At 43.0% G+C, this 21,414-nt stretch overlaps 1 protein-coding gene across 16 annotated transcripts in view; it reads right to left on the reverse strand.

Annotated features, from left to right (window-relative positions):
* The window catches only part of KANK1 (KN motif and ankyrin repeat domains 1), a 249,335-nt gene that overhangs the window by 24,198 nt on the left and 203,723 nt on the right, over positions 1-21,414 (reverse strand). For 13 of the 16 annotated variants that reach the window (XM_054519535.2, XM_063713919.1, XM_063713917.1 and 10 more), the window contains 1 exon segment: positions 8,388-11,048. In XM_054519535.2, coding sequence (XP_054375510.2) covers positions 8,388-11,048 — 2,661 coding nt within the window. 16 annotated transcript variants of the gene reach the window in all.

A 21,414-nucleotide genomic window follows, 5' to 3' on the forward strand; every position in this document is an offset into this window, starting at 1 on the left:
CCCCAAGGTAAGAGGAGTGAAACCGTCTTGAAGTAGACTGTATGCCTTCACTGGTGTCTGGTTGGGGTCATTCTTATCCACAGTTTTAGTACAGCACATAAGTGAACAGCAGACTGTAAGATTAATAGTAATCCCTACCATAAGGAGTGACAGTCCTAGCTTCAGGAGTCCCTGTACAACCAACCTGAAGCCTTGAGGGACCCAGGTAAATGACCCTGAGAACCAATCAATTATTGGGTTATCAGCAGATAACCTTATCCAAAAAAATGGACAAGGCTGGAGTCAATAAAAGGGGTACTATAGTTTTTCTGAAACATTATTTTTCTCTCTCTGGTTTTCTATTTCTACCAAAGACCAATCACAGTAGGACCAATTTATTTCCAAAATAAGTTTTAGTCTTATTATGCTTGGGCTAATTATTTGCATAAAGTGCAGCAAGAGTAAGTATTTGCCACATAGCCCCCCCTTTTTCTTTTATATTGACTTTGCTGAAATTTTTCATAAGGAATCTCAGATTAGACCTTTTACAAACCTCTTGAGCCCAGCCAAGAATTTATTTGTGCCTGCAGATACCTATATAAATTAGGTGACTTCCTCTTTTCCTGAGGTCCCAAAATAACTTGGGGCTCCTGAACTTGTCAGAAAGTGACATTCTTTACTTATCACAGGTTAGGAACCCTGTAAAGGACAAGGTATGAGGTCAGTTTTTCAAAGGGGCTTTCACTGGCGCTAAAGGTCAACTTCAGTTCCCCAAAGCAGTCTGTAAACATGCCATTCCAGTCAAAGCCTTGGTAATATAACTAGTGTCTCCAATTGCAGGCATCAGTATTTTCAAACTTCTCCCTAGGTGATTCTATTGTGCAGCCAGGACTGAGATCCACTGAATTAAATTAACCAATATAAAAGCTGACTACTGAAATTAAGAGTTTAGACTCCCCTCTAGTTTCAACCCATCAACTTGGATCCATGTGAATTCTTAGGAACTGCTGGTGGTTTCATTAACAGCCCTGGGCCACTAATGGTAGATGTTCATGCTAAACAGAAAGTAAATGCTACCTGAACAATAGGGATAAAAACAGGAGTAATTACAGGCTGGGAGTGGCTCACACCTGTAATCCCAGTACTTTGAGGGGCTGAGGCTGGAGGATGGTTTGAGGCCGGGAGATTGAGACTGCACTCCAACCTGGGTGACAGAATGAAACCCCGTCTCTACGGAAAAACAAAAAACAGGCTGGGTGCATTGGTTTATGCCTGTAATCCCAGCACTTAGTGAGGCTGAGGTAGGTTAATTGCTTGAGCCTAGGAGTTGCAGACCAGCCTGAGCAACATAGTGAGACCTCCTCTCTAACAAAAAAACAAAACAAAACAAAAAACAGCTGGGCATGGTGGTAAGTGCCTGCAGTCCTAGCTATTGGGAGGTTCATCATGTGTGAGGATAGCTTGAGCTTGGCAGTTGGGGCTATGGTGAGCTATGATTGCACCACTGCACTCCAGCCTGGAAGACAGAGTGAGACCTTGTCTCAACAAAAAAAAACGACAGCAACATGTAGAGTAATTACAAAACACCTTCAGAATTCTGGCACTCTGGTCTAGATGCTCAAAATTCTCGCCAGGTGGCAACGGTTTTCACAGGCAAACTGGGAAGTTAATGGACAGCAGAGTGGGCAACTGTGAAGTCTTCTGTCATTAACTCAAACTTCTAACGGCCATAAACACCAATAAAGCATGAGCCTCATTTTACGACTTGGTCAGATTAGTAATCACTAAAGGACAACAAGTTACAGAAATCCCAGTGTCCTGGAAAATAAGAGGAACACCTTTGATGCATTAATTATCATTCCGAAGTGCACTTAGCTTTTATAATTATCCATATATTAAATTCTAAGGCAAATGAGATGACTATAATGAAAAACAAGCCACTTAAAATGAAAACTTTATGTCCTTGACATAAAGGAATGTTAAAAGCAAACTGTTTTACAAGAAAAATAATTCAATGAAACTAGAGCTGGAAGGTGGGAGGATCGCTTGAGCCCTGAGCTTTTCTTTTTCTTAAAAAAAAGAAAAAAAAATCACCCAAAACTAGAGCTGAACGGGTTTTAAAGAGATCAATTCTCCGGTCTTCTGTGTAACATTTATCCATCCAGAATGGGTATTAGTTATTGGTATATAGCAATGGGTTTCCAAATTTGTTAGAAAATCAATTTAAAAAAATATATTAAAATGGATTTTAAAAGTTGCTCTGTTCACCTATTCCAACTGTTCTGGTATGCTGATCTATATTTGTATTGATAATGCCAAGAACTTTCTGAAAACACAAAAAAGAAGAGTGTAGCCAGCTAATTAACCATGTTGCTGTGCCAAATTTTCAGCCTGACATTCTGATTTAATTTTTAAAGAACATCTAAACTTACTTGTTGAGAACAGGTAGGACTGAAATTTCCAATTCATTATGGAGTCCTTTCAAATATTTAGGTTAATTTCCCAAAGTATGACTAAAAATTCAAAGGGATCTGAAATAATGTTAGTTTTTCTTTAAGAAAAAAGGCTTGAGGCCAGGCGCGCTGGCTCATGCCTGTAATCTCAGCACTTTGGGAGGCTGAGGCGGGTGGATCACGAGGTCAGAAGATCGAGACCAACCTGGCCAACAAGGTGAAACCCCGTCTCTACTAAAAATACTAATAAAAAAAAATTTAGCCAGGCGTGGTGGCGTGTGCCTGTAGTCCCAGCTATGCAGGAGGCTGAGGCAGGACAATCACTTGAACCTGGGACGTGGAGGTTGCAGTGAGCCGAGATTGCACCACTGCACTCCAGCCTGGGTGACAGAGTGTGACTCTGTCTCAAAAAAAAAAAAAAAAAAAATATATATATAATGGGCTCAAGCATGAATTCACTCTTTAAGCCCAAATGATGGTTTGGGGAACAGGCAGTAGAGATTATTCATGAAGGACCATCTTCTTTTTTGGTACATACTACTTTGTGAGGAAAAGCATGTAGCTTTGATAGAGGAGAAAGGACAAATATGTTGTTTCTACGCTCTCCTCTCAGAACTCAGCCTGAATGCTAATACATGTGTGGTCACCAACATAAACAGTTAACTCACACTTGTACAGAATAATCCTGCTGAAGGGACTGTAGGAGAAAAACTAATCTCACCCTATTTATTTGACACAGGAGGCCATGGAAGTCCACAATCTCCCTTTCTAAAATGATACAGTGGCCTGGCATGGTGGCTCACACCTGTAATCCCAATAATTTGGGAGGCTGAGGCAGGCGAATTGCTTGAGCCCAAAAGTTCAAGACCAGCCTGGGCAACATGGGGAGACCTTGTCTCTAAAAATAATACAAAAATTAGCCAGGCATGGTGGCACGCACCTATAGTCCCAGCTACTCGGGAAGCTGAAGAGGGAGGATGGTTAGAGCTCGGGAAGTTCAGGCTACAGCAAGCTGTGATCATGCCACTGCACTCTAGCCTGGGTGACAGAGCGAGACCCTGTCTTAAAAGTAAAAAAAAAAAAAAAAAAAAGATACAGCAAGTTACCTACAAAGCCAGTATGAGAGGTTAGCTCTTCTGACTTCTAGGCCTTCCACTACCTACATCATACTTTTATATCTGCAGGGTCCCAGAAACACTTGGATTGCATTGTTTTGGTGCTTTTGAGCATTAAAAGAAAGTGATTAAGAAGCCAAGTGCTAAGACAGGTAAATGATATATTATTTGAACGAGGAGAAAACTACCTAGAAACGTATTTTGTAATGACTACTTTTGCTTTGGCTCAGATCTCTTGTCTACAACTTACTTTCATAGTTATGGGAATGACTTTGAGTTCATTAACTTTCGATGAACTAAGATAACTAAGAGTATAAATATAGAAGCTGATTTTAAAAAGTAGTTCTTTTCAGTATGAGAGATGAATGTTCTCTATAAATCATGGGGCAGGCAGTTAAATTCCACTGTTATAGTTTTGTTTGTATTTGCTCAGAGACAGTTATATATTTTTAGAGTATTTGTAACTGTAAGTCATTTGTCTGGAATTTTCTTTCTCCTCTTCCCTCTCTAGAAGAAAATAGTAATTAAAAAAAGAAAACACTAATCTATGCCTCAAACGAAAACAATCCAACTGATTTACAGGAAGAATAAACTTTTTTTTACCAACATTTTTGTTATAACAGAAACTCATTTCCTCTTTTTTATTTTATAAAAGAAAATATGAAATGCGTTAAACTCATACTATCAGGAATTAAAAAATACAGAACACCTCTGGTCACCATCAGGTTCCAATTCCATCAAAACCAAGACATTGTTTCTCAAATCCTAGAAAAATGTTCGTGACCTTTTAGGTGAAAAAACAAAGAGGCAGACTATGTATGATTCAAATTTTATTACAAAAATATATGTTTCTAAAATACAGACGTCCAAGCATGCACATCTGTAAATACCAAACACACGCAGGCTACCACAGGAGTGTGCCAGGGAGGCTTTAACTCTTTTATTATATGCTCTTCCGAACTTTTAATTTCTTTTTCCTTTTCCTTTTCTTTTTTTGAGACAGGGTCTCACTCTGTCACCCAGGCTAGAGTGGGTGACAATCATGGCTCACTGCAGCCTCCACCTCTCAGGCTCCGGTGATCGTTCCCACCTCAGCCTCCTGAGTAGCTGGGACTACAGGCATCTGCCATCATGCCTGGCAAATTTTTGTATTTTTAGTAAAGACGGGGTTTTACCATATTGCCCAGGATGGTCTCGAACTCCTGGGCTCAAGCACTCTGCCAGCCTCAGCTCCCAGAGTGCTAGGATTACGGGTGTGAACCACCGTGCACAATCTCCCCCCACGCGCCCCCACCCCCAGACAAGGTCTCATTCTGTCACCCAGGCTGGAGTGTAGTGGTGTGATCACAGCTCACTGCAGCCTCAACCTCCTGGGCTCAAGAGATCATCCTACCTCAATTTCCTGAGTAGCTGAGACTACAGGCACAGGATAACATGACCAGATAATTAAAAAAATTTTTTTGTATAGACAAGGTCTCACTATGTTGCCTACGCTTGAACTATTAATTTCTTATGATGCACGCTCCAGCTGTAATTTTAAGAAATTAAATATAGTGTTAAGCATTATGATGCTGCTAAAAATAACACTTTTTTGCATACTGAAAAGTGACACCATGATCAAATCTTCAACTCTAGGAGAAATGAACAGAATTCTATGGATTGGCCACTAATATACTTCGTTTTGAGCTTTGACACAGATTCTGAATGACTCTGGACTGAAAATTTATCAATTTTGTGTTTCCCATTGTTATCTATTTACTTCTTTATATTGATACAATTGTTAGTTGGAGAGGTATAATAATTGGGTAAGGGCATCACCCAGAATAATGAAGATAAAAATTTAGGTTGAAAACAAAAGACCACTTGTATAATTTCTGTGTGGCATCATTTGTTCTAGATCTACATTTCTATTTCTGGAAATACTCTAACCATAACAACAACGTCAGCCAACTTTCATTGAGCATTTATACTCTGTGCTTTACTCCTATTGACTCACTGAATCTTCATTACAACCCTGTGAAGGAACAAAGACAATCTGTTCTAGTGACAGAGAAAGAATGTGAACCCACACTGTCTGGCTTCAGAGCCCAAACTCAACAACTTCCTTAAATTAGAATACTGTGTTAGGTTCGTATAAGTGATCATTTATATGCTCTTTTTGGTAGGTGTCAGACCCAAATTCCCTACTGTTTTATTTGGGGAAAAAAAACATTGACATGAATACCCTTCTATACTCCAGTATATCTTTTGGTTCAGAAATACATTCTAGACTGTGGTGAGTGCTATTCTCTACAGTGTGGTGAGTGCTATTCTCTACAGTATGGTGCGCACAGGAACTCACAGTGCACCCTGAGCCACCTGGATTCTCAAAGCTTCTAAGTGTTAAGCATCTCCACTTTATCAAGTTGCTTTAATTTTCAGTCCACATGACAAATGCCAGATAACAAAAATGGAATATTCTGCGTTCATTTCCTAACCTAATTAATTCCTCATTAGAATGTTAAAATGGTGAAAACACAACTATGATGTGCATTACAGAAATACTTTAAAGTTGTTCTTGTGTGCTCTGAGAGGGGCTGCCATTGTGACTAAATAAGTGCTGTCAAAAATATTTGTTTTGTTCACAAGTGCTGTAGGTCTTCTGTATTTTAGCTGATTAATTAGGTGTTTGTTAGGAGAGTTGGATCTAACCAGTGATGTGTGGCATGTCAGTGTGACTGGAAATAGACCAAAAAACACTGTCACACAGCTAGACCAAACTTGCTCCCTGGTCTCCGTGCTCAGGGGTCAGCAAATTACTTCAATGTTACAGCTGAATATTTTTGGCAAGAATGTGAAACAGAAACCCCAGTTTGGGGAGGAGGGAGGAAGGCTGGGAACAAAACGCTTTTATAATGGATGATTCACTGTGCCATCTGTCTGGAGGTATTTAAGAATTTTATTTTGACTTCATCTGACATCATGATTTTTAAAAGGATGTCAAAGCAGACATGGTATGAGTTCTTGCAGACTCTGTTTCAGTCCGCAGATCATTTTAATCCTGTTTATTCTAAAATGACTTCCCTGTATGTTTATTAGACTCTTTGGATTCTAAAAGGCAAAACCCCACACATGAGCTGTCATATTCATTTTTTTCTTCCACAACAAACTAACTGTCCTATAGCACAGATACTGAAAACTAACAATAATTCAGGTTTGAAAGTGGAAACCTAGGAAGATATAAAAATAATATATTTCAGTCTATTTTAATCATTGCCCCGTTAGACACTAATAGAAAGACTGGAATTTCTGTGGATGGCTTACTTAAGTCTGTATTACACATTTTCATGTAAAATTAATCTAATGCACACTCTTTCCCAGGTCACACTGATTCATGAGAATTGGAGAGCCAGAAACGGAAGCCAGGCAGTGTGGTCCTAAGCTGAGGATGATGTTATACACTGTGAGAGGCAGTGCACATGGTCACGAGCAAAATCAGGTTGGTAAGGCTCACAGGGAATTACTGTAAGCCATAAAATCATCCAGGGTGGCTTTCTGATTATTAGCTTCAATTTCAAGAAGGAAGAGTGAGCAGGAATCCCAATGAATACGAGAAAGAATAAGACAGACAAAAATGTAAGCGCCTATCGGGCCGGGTGTGGTGGCTCATGTCTGTAATCCCAGCACTTTGGGAGGCTGAGGTGGGTGGGTCACCTGAGGTCAGGAGTTCGAGATCAGCCTGACCAACATGGTGAAACCCCATCTCTACTAAAATACGAAAAAGTGGCTGGGCATAGTGGTGGGCACCTGTAGTCCCAGCTACTCAGGAGGGTGAGACACGAGAATCGCTTGTACCTGGGAGGCAGAGGTTGCAGTGAGCCAAGATGGCACCACTACCCTCCAGCCTAGGTGACAGAGTGACTCTGTCTCAAAAAAAAAAAAAAAAAAAAAAAGTGGGAAAAGACTCCCTCCAAGTTCTTGCTCAAGGGTCCCTTCTTTGACCACCTCATCTCAAACAGCCCTCACCCTGACCACTACCACTCGCTGTTCCCATAACCGGAGTTAATTTCTTCATAGTATTTATCACCTCCTGACATATTATAGGTCTACTGTCTATATCCTGCACCCCACCTAGAATGTAAGCACTGCAGGGACAGGGGCTCTGTTCTGTTTTGTTCACACTATCTTCACAGCCTATACCTATGCTTGAGACAGAGTAGGAATCCAAGTAACAATTTTTACTTCATATTTTTTTTAGAGATGGAGGTCTTACTATGTTGCCCAGGCTGGCCTCAAATTCCTGGGCTCTAGCAACCCTCCCGCCTCAGCCTCCAGAGTAGCTGGGACTACAGATGTGTACCATTGCACCTGACTCAAATTCAATAATTATTTGCTGAATTAAAGAATGAATTAATGGAGTCTCTCCTCTCATAAACGTTTTAACTGAAAACATTTTATGCCAGTATTTCTAATTGCTAATATAATGGTAATAGTGGGTACAAACAGGGTAGGATTTTTTAAAGGCAGTTCTATAAATAATGAGCAAGTAAATAACTGAAAGACAAAGAATAAAGCATCTTACCAAACTAGGAGCCCCAGAAGACAACCCCAGCCAACACCAGTTTACTTTTCTTCCAGCGTTAGTCCTCAGCCAGAGGCCAGTGAGGCTACCAGATAATAAGAATCAGCAGAGGTGCTTATAGATTTTGATTCTTAGTTTTCATTCTACAGATTACCACTCTAAAGCTTTCTCCATTTCTCCTCCAAAAATGGTTCCAGCAGTTAAAAAATAATCCTTAGCTTCTGGAAAGACATTTTCCCCCATCCTTCCTCATTCCCAGGTCCTCAGGGTACCACCTACCTGTGATTTTACCCAGACTGGTTTTCTGGAAGTCAGGGTTCCTCAGCTCTTCAGTACTTGCAGATTTCATGACAGAGTTGATAGACGACAGGGTGCTGATGAGCTGAGAGTTGAGGGAGCCAATCTGTGAGTGAGGCTCCCCAAAAGCTTCTGCCAGTTCACTATAGTTCTCAGCCAGCAGTGTCTGCTGTTCTGCCAGCAGCTTCTGGATGCGCTCAATGTAGTGATCCAGGCCGGTCATCATTCCAGGTGAAGCCTGGGGCTGGGGGTTCTCCAGAGACTCCCCTACAGGGTCATCCCCAACCCCCACGCTCCTTCTGCTGGCTGTCAGCCCCACAGTCAACTGTGGTGGCCCACAAGCTATGGTCCTCATTTTGAGACCAACCAGATAGTTGTCGTTAATATTTATCTGCCCCACGCCTGACTCTTTGGTCTTCACAGCTGATGGCCTGTCAAACCCAGAATGGCCAGAAAGCAACGTTCCAACACCAATGGACCGCGTCTTGGTGGAGGAGTTGATGTCCTTGACACGGCCTTCTCCTACAGCTACTGTCCGCGTCTCCACAGTCTGGGTGCTGGTCTGCTTGTCCAAAGTGCTTAGGCAAGTGTTGGTGCAGGACTCTATGAGGGTGGCCGTCTCGGTGTTGGTGAACTGGTGCACCTGTTCCAAATCTGTGCTAGTGTTCTGGTCTGCAGTATGAGGCACTGCCATGACGGCAGCTTCCACCTGGCTAACAGCCTCAGTGTTCACGCCCCGGGAGGTGCACTCCTTTGGACAGCAGACAGTCACGTCAACAGAACAATCTCCACAACCGATTGACCGCACTTCTTTGAGATTCAAGTTTGTCTTGAGGAGTGTGAGGTCATTCACAGACTCCTCTGTGTTGCTGCCTGTTTCGCAGACGCTGACTTCCACACTCACACTCTTGTCACACATTTCCACAGACCTCCCAACACATTGGTCGTGCATTTCCACCCTCTCCTTAACAATCCACCAATTCATAGGCAGCTCAGGCCCTACGACTTTATTCTTACATTCGGGCTGGCAGGAGATGCCTACACTGTTTGTTTCCACAGAGGTCCCAACACACGTGTCCACCAGGTCTGTGTGACTGCCGACCATTTGGTCTCTGGTTTGCACCACTGCCTCCACCACCTTACTGAAAACAAGCGGCTGGGCCATCATGGCTTTGTCAACCTTTTTCCTCGATCCAGCAGCCTGCAGCTCTTGTTTTAGTTTAGTCATCTCCCGGTCATGGGTGGTTTCTCTAAGCTGTACTTCTAGGCGATAGATCTTTTCCTTCAAGGCTTCTATGGTCTGCTGTTGCAGCTCAATTTCTTTGTCAGCTTCTGTCATCACTCCAAGCATGGCCTCTGTCACGCTGACCCCACAATTTTTCATCTCAATAAGTGTCCCTACAGCTGCATCCTTACAGGACCTGGAGCCTCTGTGGTACACGACGATGTCGTTCATGTTCTCCTCAGCACCCACAGCCACAGACCGGCACTCGCCATTCTCCCTGAGCTCTGAGGAGGCCTCACAGCTGCTATCCTGGATCTTCTGCTCCAGGGCTTGCATGTCTGCTGTAAGCTGCCGGAACTCCTTTATCCTCTGCGTGCTCTGTTCTACGGTCTCCATTTCTTCCTCCTCATAGTCAATGTATAATTCCCCGCCACTTCTTCGGACCCGGGAGAGCTGTTCCAGCTGGGAGGCGTTCCCCGCACTGTAGGACCGCTTCCTCACACCACAGACATTGTTCTGGGATGCAGCCCTTTGGTTTTTCAGCTGTGAGGCCAACTGCCTTTTCTCTTCTTGCAAGACAGAGATCTTTACCTGGAGCACAGGGATGGTTCGCACCTGCTCCTCCAGCTCCTTCAAGCGTTTCAGAGCAATGGCCATCTGCTCGCGGATGTGCTGCAGGTGCATGGGGCTCACGTTGGTCACTGGGGTGGAGATCCCTGAGCTTAGGGGGCTGTGGCGGATGGAGCTCCCCATGGAGGAAGTGGTGGGAGCAGCTGGGGCATAGCTACCATAATCCCCATTACCTTGGTATCCATTCTGAAGCTGGTGCGTGGCAGGATTGTGGTTTCCAGAACCCATAAAAGAGGAGAGGGAGCTTGTGGAGCCCATGCCTCCAAAACTGGCCAGCCTGGGCCTTCTGAACTCACCCGGTGTCATCTGCATGGTGGCTCTCTCCTGTTCCAGTCTTCTCCGGGTCTCCATCAGTGTCTTGGTGACATGAAGGTTATGCTTTGGGAGTTGTGGTGAGGGAGGTGGCAGCTGTCGATTTTCTGGGATGGTAAGAAAAGGGAGTGAGGTCTCCAGAGGGGCAGGTGGCTTTGAGATTGGAGTTGATGCAACTTGACTTCTGGCTAGAAGGAAGTTGGGGCACTGCTTGTTGTCATCACTGTTGGAGGATGAGAGGGATTCAGTGGAGGTCCATATACCTTGCTGACCAGATGTGGTCCTGGGTTCTGGGCATGGCACGGATGGCTTCCGCCTCTTCTGGATGTTCAGTCTTTTGATAGTATTTCCCTTCTGTATGTCATCCACATATTTAAGGAAATCTAAGTCTAGTTGATAACCATAGGGGGTCTCCACAAAGTAAGGGTCTTTCTGTTTCTTGTCCTGGTCTCCATTGAGAATATCATCTGCTTTTCCTAGAAGAGGGAGAAAAGAATATTATAATGACATGCAATACACCTAATGGTAAAAACTAATATTTGTGTTTGTTGCAGCATAGCAAGCTGGTATGATTTTAAGAGTTGACACACCTATGTTTTAAACCTGGATCTACAACAATTGGGTAAGCAAGTTTTTTTTTTTTTTTTTTTTTTGAGACAAGTCACTCTGTCACCCAGGCTGGAGCTGCAATGGCGTGATCTTGGTTCACTGCAGCCTCCGCCTCCTGGGATCAAGCAATTCTCCTACCTCAGCCTCCTGAGTTGCTGGCATTACAGGGGTGCACCACCATGCCTGGCTAATTTTTACACTTTTAGTAGAGACAGGGTTTCACCATGTTGGCCAGGCTGGTCTCGAACTCCTGACCTTAGGTGATCCACCCACCCTGGCCTCCCAAAGTGCTGGGATTACAGGTGTGAGCCACTGCGCCCAGCCTGGATAAGCAAGTTAATAAACCTCTCTGAACTTCAGTTTCTCCCTGAGTAAAAATGGAGATGCAAATATTTAACTCACAGGCTTAAAAACAATGTAATGAGATAATGATTGTATTATTTTTTAAAATTGTATCTTAGATTCAGGGAGTACATGTGCAGGCTTGTTACAAGGATATATTGTGTAATGATGAGCTTTGAGCTTCTAGTGTACACATCACCCAAATAGTAAACACTGTACTCAACAGGTAATTTTTCAACCCTCACTACCCTCTTTCCCCACTTTTGTAGTCTAAAATGTCTACTATTTCCGTCTTTTTCCATCTTTATGTCCATCAGTACTCAGAGATAACGATTAACAAGTCAAGCACATAGTAAGTCCTTACTAAATATTTTTAAAAGAATTCATTATAAAAGACACGAAAGGCCGGGCATGGTGGCTCACTCCTGTAATCCTAGCACTTTGGGAGGCCAAGGCGGGTGGATCACCTGAGGTCAAGAGTTTGAGACCAGCCTGGCCAACACGTGGTAAAACCTCGTCTCTACTAAAAATACAAAAATTGGCTGGGCATGGTGGCGGGCGCCTGTAATCCCAGTTACTTGGGAGGCTGAGGCAGGAGAATTGCTTGAATCCAGGAGGTGGAGGCTGCAGTGAGGCGAGGTCGCACCATTGCATTCTAGAGTGGGCAATAGAGCAAAAACTCCGTCTCAAAAATAAATAAATAAATAAATAAAATAAAAACAAAAAGACATGAAAGCATTGTCCAGTAGATAATTTCATTGGTCATCTACAGTCTCTTGGAATATAGACAGCAGACATTAAGATTCCTGTTTTTCAAAGTGTTATCTGAGGCACAGAAAAAACCTAAAAGTCAGTAGCAGACAGACAAAGTCAGCAGCATAACAAGGAGGCCTGGGATGAGATGTCCCTGCTGCTGTCTTTTGCAGACTGGGCTGCCTTTCTAAATGGAGGTCAAGGGCACTCAGCTCCTGACTACCTCCATGGGCTTACAATTTGCCTTGGCACCTCCCTGGCTGAGAAAGCTGGGGCACGGGATATTTAGTGATTAACTCTGGCAGCATGAGTACAAGCACACAGAGGAAAGACTTCAACTCTATTTTGTGTTTTCCACTTCTCAGTTTCTCTCCTCATTTAAAAACAAAACCAAACCCTGTCTTAACTATAGGAAAAGTTTTCTCCGTGTAGACTTCTTTTGGACAAAACATTCCCTATCCCAGGAACACCTTGTTTTGTATTGTCATGAGTTCAAACAGATGCAAAGAATGAAGATAAGGGCAAAACCTACATACTCCAACCACTGGATCATGTGGCACTCAGTAAATACTACTTGTGGCTAAACCAGACATTTAAAAGAGGAAATACAAGAACCTTTCAAAGTGCAGACCTTGTCGCTGACCTGGGCTATGCATTTCAAACTTAAAAGCAAGGTCATTTTTATTTTTTTGAATTGTAGGATCAAGTCATGTGTTGTTTTCCCAGAGCCACACTAACAAGGTGTGCATTTTTAGAGCTATGGAAAGAACTCAAAAGCAATGAGTGAAAATGTAAGCCATCAGTCTCCTTGCCCTCTCCTGAGTATACAAACCCACTTGACTGCTGTCCAGTTTGAAGTAACTTCCAGCAAACCTGGCTGCTGTCTGCCCTCCCAACCCCCAGCACTGCCGAACATTTACACCCGACAGTGTGAATGCTATGAAGAACACTTCTGCCTCCATTTGCCCGCTTGCTTCCCAAATGTTGAAAAGAAAAGTACAAAAATAAGATTGCCAAGCAGAGGAATAAAAAGGACATATATTCCTTATGACCCAATTTAAAACAATATTAAATTGTTCTAGCTGTTCGATTCTAACACGTGTGGGAAGTGAATTCTATGTGAAAGACGTGCCCAGCAGCAGTCATGCTCTAGCCTAAGAATGGGAGGGCTGGTCGGGAGTGCTGTGCCTGGAAACTTGTGCTCATGTTAATAGAACGTAGCTGTCCTCTCTTTCCTTTTTAACTTTCATCTCCACATGGAGAAGGTGAGTGATCACTCAAAATATGCAGCCAGACCTGTTTCCAGTACTGTCTGAAATTCCATAAACAAAGAGAAACTACAGCTTGGGTGTCAGGCAGGCTGATCTGGCCCTCCCGGGATGTGTGTGTGAGCCGGCGAGTCTAAGCTGGACTCCGGTAGAACTGTGGGGTCGCTGCGGTGGAGTAAAGTGGCCAAGCAGTGCACAGCCTTCTCGGCCAGCCACCCTCGCCCAGGCCCCCCTGGAATTCGACCAGCGGTGACCGCCCCACGCCACTCGCAGCTCACCTACCAGGTGGCGCCCGCTGCGCTCTCTGCCCGCCCGCGCTGCACCGCACACCAGCTCGCTCCCAGCTCACCCGGACCCAGCCTCAGACGTCCTCGATCCTCACCCCATAAGGAAAAGTTTCAACATTTGTGTAAACTTAGCCAGCCACGCACAAATGCCATAGGCTGAGTTTTCACCAATTAAGTCTCCCTCCGGCTGCAGTGACACCACCCCCACCACACTCAGCTGTTCCGCATTCCCTGTTTTCTTAATGAAAACAGGAAACCGGTATCTTCTGAAAATGTGTGTTCTTCACTCCCGTTTTGCCAGTTGATTTTTAAATAAAGCTAGCACTTTAAGCATCTCTACAGAGAGGCTCTGTTTTTCCTATACTAGTCACTTCTGCATGAAAGAGTCTGTGTCCTCCTGCTCAGCCCTCGGTCACCTGAGGAGGTGCAGAGGCACAATCAGCCCCACTGTTCTCTGTGGGTTCTCAGGATCCCGGCAGCACTCACTGGCTTCAGAGCACTGCCCGACTCTTCTCAGCCCTGGGCTTATGACACGTGGCAAGTAGTTATCCTTTATCATTAATTTCAACTGAGCCTTTGCCACTGATGAAAGCTTCTTAAAAAATGAAACAAAAACAAACCTTTTTCCAGATAAAAAAGTACCACATGCTTGTAAAACATTAAAAAAAAAAAAAAAAAAAGCCACATAAAGATAATTTAAAGAACGTAAAAAACAAGGCACTCAGATCTTACCATCTAGTGGCAAGCGTTAATATTTTGGTGTAACTCCTAGTTTTTCTATGTATTTCTTAACATAGCTACTTTTCCCACTTAGGATTTTCAGTAGGAAAGATGAACTGACTCAACATCAGTATTTAAAACACAACAAAACATATCACAGTTTTTACCAAACCCTAACTGATCCATCTTTAGTTATTTCTTTAGTTCACCTTGTAGAAATCACAAAAGGCATGTATCACGTTGAATTACCCCCAAATGAACTTTAGACTCCTGGGAATCAGGAGAGGTTAGAATTTAACTAAGTTAGGCTTGCTTATTTCCTAATACTGCTCAAACCAGGCTACCCAAAGGACTTGTAATTCGAGTTTCATTCTCCAGCAAGTAAAAAAGTAAGATGTGTTTTCAAGGTGTCATTTTCACAAACAATTGTCCATGGTAAAAATTATTCTACAATAAAACTACCCGGTGTCATTATTTTTTTAATATCCTGTTTTCTACTGTATGTTTACATACATCAACATAAATTAGGCACTTATGAGTCCCTGATTTATTTCCCAACTTTAACAAGACCAAAACACTTTTTTGTCTTTTGTACCAGACTATAAGCACCCAGAGAGCAAAAAATTTAATTAAAAAAAATTTTTTTTTGGCAGAGCACGCTGGCTCACGCCTGTAATCCCAGCACTTTGGGAGACCGAGGAGGGTGGATCACTTGAAGGTCAGGAGCTCGAGACCAACCTGGCCAACATGGTGAAACCCCATCTCTACTAAAAATATAAAAAATTACCCAAGCATAGTGGCGGGCACCTGTAATCCCAGCTACTTGGGAGGCTGAGGCAGGAGAATCGCTTGAACCTGGGAGGTGAAGGTTGAGGTGAGCCGAGATCACACCATTGCACTCCAGCCTGTGCAACAAGAGCAAAACTTCATCTCCGCCCCCACCCAAAAAAAAATACATATACATTTTTTTTTCATTGCTTCCTCTCCCAACCACACACCAATTATCAACATGCTGGGAAGAAAGGAGATGTTTAACAATGTTTACTGAAGGAATAAATAACTGAATATATAGTATAACATAATAAACTTGCTAGAGTGCAGTGGCGCCATCTTGGCTCACTGCAACCTCCACCTCCCTGGTTCAAGGGATTCTCCTGCCTCAGCCTCCTGAGGAGCTGGGATTACAGGTGCGTGCCACCACGCCCAGCTAATTTTTGTATTTTTAGTAGAGATAGGGTTTCACTATGTTGGCCAGGCTGGTCTCAAACTCCTGACCTCAGGTAATTTGCCTGCCTTGGCCTCCCAAAGTGCTGGGATTACAGCTGTGAGCCACTGTGCCTGGCCAACAGTATAAGATAATAAACTTTGAACAACATCTTGATGTTCTGAAGACAGAAGTTGTTCGTTAAATATTAGTGTTAAGGACATTTCTTACATGATACTGTTTCAGTTGTTATCTTTAGGTTGTGGAATTATAGATGATTTTTATTTTGTTCTTTATATTTTATAATTTTTACAACACATGGGTATTGCTCTTTTTTTTTTTTTTTTTTTTTAAGACAGGGTCCCACTCTGTTGCCCAGGCTGGAGGGCAGTGGTGCAATCATGGCTCACTATAGTCTCTATCTCCTGGGCTCAAGTGATCCTCCCGCCTCAGCTTCCTGAGTAGCTGGGAACTATAGGTATGTAGCACCATGCCTGGCTTAAATTATTTTTAGTAGAGATGAGGTCTTGCTATTTTGTTCAGGCTGGTCTTGAACTCCTGGCCTCAAGCAATCCTCCCACCTCAGCCTCTCAACATGCTGGGATTACAGGTATAAGCCACTATACCTGGCCTGGGCATTTGTCTTAAAATATATTACAAGAAGTCACTGTTTGGAAGGCAAATGGAATTGACCGCAATAAACTGAGAAAGTTCACTTGGGAGGTGAATGAATGGGGGTGGCCATGGCAAAGACAGCTTGATGTTCTTTAGTATGCATTATCCCCTCCTTCCACACTAATAGGGGCAAATAAAAGTCTGTAAGCAGAAGTGTCATGTAGTATACCCCAGGAACCTCCATTAAAAAACACAAAAATAATCCTTTCATCTATGTTCTTCTTTGTGCCTTCCTCCATCCTGCTGCCTGGAATGCAGATGTGATGACTAGAACACTAGTGTAACTTTGAAACATGAGTTCATATCTAGGGGTGAAGGAACAATGCACTTGAAGGAACTTGGGCCTCAAAGGACTTTGTGGATCAGAGCTACTATAACATTTCTGAAAAGCCTACCTCTATACTTTTAAGTGAAAAAGATATAAAGGTCTATTTTGTTTTAGCTATCATTTGTTTTGGGTCTTGTTTACTTGGAGTTACACTGAATTCTAACAGGTACTGCAGTTCTACCCCCTTCCCCTCTCAAAAATTAAGACTAGATCTTAAAAAGGAGAAAGATGCTAAATTATTAACTGGAAAAGCGTTACAATAAAACTTAAATTATTAATTCAGGATCAAGAGGAAGCATAAAAACAACAGTTTTGGCCGGGCACGGTGGCTCACGCCTATAATCCCAGCACTTTGGGAGGCTGAGGTGGGCAGATTGCCTGAGGTCAGGAGTTCAAGACCAGTCTGCCCAACATGGTGAAACCAGGTCTCTACTAAAAATGCAAAAAATTTAGCTGGGCATGGTGGTGTGCACCTGTAATCCCAGCTATTCAGGAGGCTGAGGCAGGGGAATTGCTTGAACCAGAGAGGTGGAGGTTGCAGTGTGCCAAGATCACGCCACTGCATTCCAGCCTGGGTGACAGAGCAAGACTCCGTCTCAAAAAAAAAGCAGTTAAAAAAAAAAAAATCTCTACCTGGATTATAAAGAGACTCTTAACTAAGCCTTTTTGGACTAACAGAACTATGCCTGCTTTTGCACAGTCAAAATTCCACTGGCTATATCTGCAACCGAAATCCTGAGAGTAATAGCTTCCAACTAAATATTCTGGAATTGGAGGGCTGTCCCTGGTGTTTACAAGAATTTTTTGAATGTCTGGAAATCCAGTGGTGGAGACTGCTCCTGGCACCACCTCTACCTTCATTATATAAACATTTATTGAAAGCTTAATTGGCTACAGAAAATGGTCCTATTCAGTGGAAGGAGTAGGAGGAAAAATTTATAAGAAATAAAATGAGATATAGTCTAGCTGAGAGATGACTACCAAACACCCTTAACATAACACTAATTGAGATCAGTGACAAAGGCATATATCAACAATGCAGGCCAGGAGTGGAGGCTCATGCCTGTAATCCCAGCACTTTGGGAGGCCAGGGTGGGCAGTTCACTTGACATCAGGAGTTCGAGACCAGCCTGGCCAACATGGTGAAACCCTGTCTCTACTAAAAATACAAAAATTAGCTGGGTGTGGTGGCACATGCCTGTAATCCCAGCTACTTGGGAGGCTGAGGCAGGAGAATCGCTTGAACCTGGGAGGCAGACGCTGCAGTGAACCGAGATTGCACCACCGCATTCCAGCCTGGGCGACAGAGAGAGACTCCGTCTGAAAAAACCCCAGAAAACAACAACCCCGTCCCCACTCCAAAAAACCAAAACACAATGCAGTATGAAAGTATGTAAACTAGCGATCAAAACAGAACCGAGTTAACCAGAGATGAGTTCTGAAGACAAGGTAAATGACAAGACTAAAAAGCTGAAGAGCCAGGGCAGAACCTGTTGGTGCTGCTGAAGGAATGCCAAGGTTAGACAAGGGGAAAATGATGAGTACAGGAGAGGCCACCAATCTCACATCCTGGAGCAGGGCAAGTTTTTCCACTGAAACTAGGGGCTAAAAGGCATCAACAAAGATCGTCTTGACAATTGTGTGTGCGTGAGACTGAGGTAGGGAAAGAGGCTAAATTCAATAGGACCAGTTAAAATGTTGTAATACCCAGTGGGAAGTGTAGACCGAATAAAACATTTATTCACACATTTGACTTACATTTATAATTGATATTGATAATAAAGGCACACAAATTAATATCTACTTTCTGTCTCTGTCTCTCTTTCTCTATCTCTCTAGTTTTCTATGGATCTTCACTTACTATTTACCATGCACTGTTCTAGGAGCTGGGGACACCGAACAAAATGGACAGTCTCTGCTCTGACAAGGCTCACAGTCTAGTGGGGATGGGGTGCACAGAAAAGTAATTAAAGGCAGAAGTGAAGCAAACAGCTACATGACAGCTGGCATTGCCAAAATTTATACCAGTGTCTCAAGGTAAGTGGATGGCCTGCTAACTAACACTGGGCTCCATGTTGTCTTAGGTTGGCATCATCTCTGAGCCAACTCACTCCTAGACACCAAGGGTCACAGAGTCCATTTCCTCCCTCTCGCTCCCAACTAAGTTTGCACAGTCTGCAATTTGGTGTAACCAAACACCAATGCAATGGCATCAATTAGAGAAAACTCTCCAAGTTCAGACCAAATTTCTATGTGTTCAGAGAAAAGGTGAAATCAACAAACTGATGGCAAGTCTGCTCCTTATTTATATATTTATCTCCTATAAAACTTAGTGCTCTGTGAGGAGCCCAATTTACTGCCTCAAGAACAGTCTAAAATTTGCTTGCAATTCTTCTGCATTAACAAAGTGAAATGGAGTTGTGGATATTTCAAAAATCATTTCATCTAGATTCATAAAGTACTATATGATTTTAACTTTTAATGAAACTAAACTTGCTGTCCAAATAATACGTGGTTTGGGAAAGACATAAAAATTAACGTACTCACCAGGAAGAAGATTAGATCACAGGAAACTAGTCTGGGAGCACTAACCTGCTTGCAGTGATTCTCAACTGGAGGTAATTTTTCTTTTAAACCAACCAAACGAGGCGTGGTGGTGATTTTGCCCCCGCGAAGGGACATTTGGCAATGCCTGAAGATATTTATCGTTGTCACTGCTTGAGGTGCTACCCGAACCTAGTGTGTAGAGGCCAGAGCTGCTGCACACATTTTGCCATGCACAAGACAGGCCCTCCCTCCCCTAACAAAGAATTATCTAGCTCATAATGTCAGCAGTGCTGAGGCTGAGAAAGCCTGTGCTGGGGACAGCGAGAAGAATAAAAATTCACAGATAGCAACTGAAATTTTGGCCATATCATCTGTATTCTTCATTGGGCGCGGAGGCTCATGCCTGTAATCCCAGCACTTTGGGAGGCCGAGGCGGGCGGATCACCTGAGGTGGGGAGTTCGAGACCAGGCTGACCAACATGGAGAAACCCCACCTCTACTAAAAATACAAAATTAGCTGGGCGTGGTGGTACATGCCTGTAATCCCAGGTACTTGCGAGGCTGAGGCAGGAAAATTGCTTGAACCTGTGAGGCAGAGGTTGTGGTGAGCCAAGATCATGACATTGCACTCCAGCCTGGGCAAGAGCGAAACTCCATCTCAAAAAAAAAAAAAATCCGTAGTCTTCAAGTCTTTCATTTCCTATTGGGGCCAATAACACTATGCTCAAGTGCTCAAGTGATGAAAAAAAAATGCCACTTTTGAGTAAAAAAAAGCATTCAATACTTTCTACATACTCTACCACAATGAGCCATTCTTTAATATGAGCAAAAAGCACTGGGGTGAAATAATGTGTCCTGTGGACTTTAAAACGGAGGAGACTTTGATATTATTACTTTATCTATTAATTAGGACACACTGACTTCTTTGTTCTGATTTCACTGCTGCACACTCTAGGCCCAATTACTGACTGATGGTGCTGTGAAAAATAATTACACCCCTGTGCCACAACTTTCACACACTATTTATATGTTTTTCTTCGCCAGATACCACACCTGACTGTTGAAACTGAAGAACTTTGCTAATTCCCATTAATGTTATTGTCCCCTCTCACATGAAGCATGAAGATTTTGCTTGAAGAGCTGAGTCAGTCCTAGAGAAGTACATAATTATCACAGATTTCCACATTTAAAAGCCCCAGAGTGTAAGCATCCTGCTGTTCAAAGCAGTCAAAAAGATCCCACGTCAGCAGGAAAGCAAACCAGTAGGATGAACTCAGGAAGAGAGGCAAGTTCTCATGAAGCTAATTACTCAGAGTATGAGGGTAATTAAGTTAGCACATCAACTTTTCCAGGAGTGGAAAGCGTTCTAAGAAGACAGCGAAGTACAACAGCGTCCTTCTGAACGGGTTTAGCAGGTGGCATCTCCTGATGACACTGTTAGCATTAAGCTCTTTGAGACCCAGCAGCTTCGCTACCTGTATCAAATGTGTGTGAGGAACACCATTTGTTAGAGAACACACAATAAAAAGGGTAGCAATATGAGTGTTCTGGTTTAAAGGAATGTGTAACAGATGAGATTTTCTTTTGCTCCTGCATTTACCAGAGTTGTTTTTAAGCCTGCTCTTTTCCCTCCCAGATAAAACCCATTCATTCAGTCATTCAAATGATGGGCACCTGCCAAGTGCTAGGCTTTTTCTAAGAAGCCTGAAATCCTTCTCCTCACAGAGTTTATACTGCCTACTGCAATTCACCAATACCTCTTCAGGTTATAGGTAGGTAGGTAGGTAAGTTTCTATTCATTCATTCTTTTAGAGACAGGGTCTTGCTCTGTCACTCAGGCTGGAGTGTAGTGGCATGATCACCGCTCACTGCAGCCTTGAACTCCCCAGCTCAAGTGATCCTCCTGCCTCAGCATCTCTAGTAGCTAGGACTACAGATGTGTGTGACCAAACCTGGCTAATTTTTAAATTTTTTATAGAGATGGGGTCCCACTATGTTGCCCAGGCTAGTATAGCTGTTTTAAAAAGCTACCTAAACACTTCATGCAAATAAAATTGTAACATTAAAGAAAGCAAAAGTATATGCCAGAAGTTCCTAAGAAATATCAGG

Source organism: Pongo abelii, chromosome 13 (genome assembly GCF_028885655.2).
Source record: "Pongo abelii isolate AG06213 chromosome 13, NHGRI_mPonAbe1-v2.0_pri, whole genome shotgun sequence".
In the NCBI taxonomy this organism is placed as follows: domain Eukaryota; kingdom Metazoa; phylum Chordata; class Mammalia; order Primates; family Hominidae; genus Pongo; species Pongo abelii.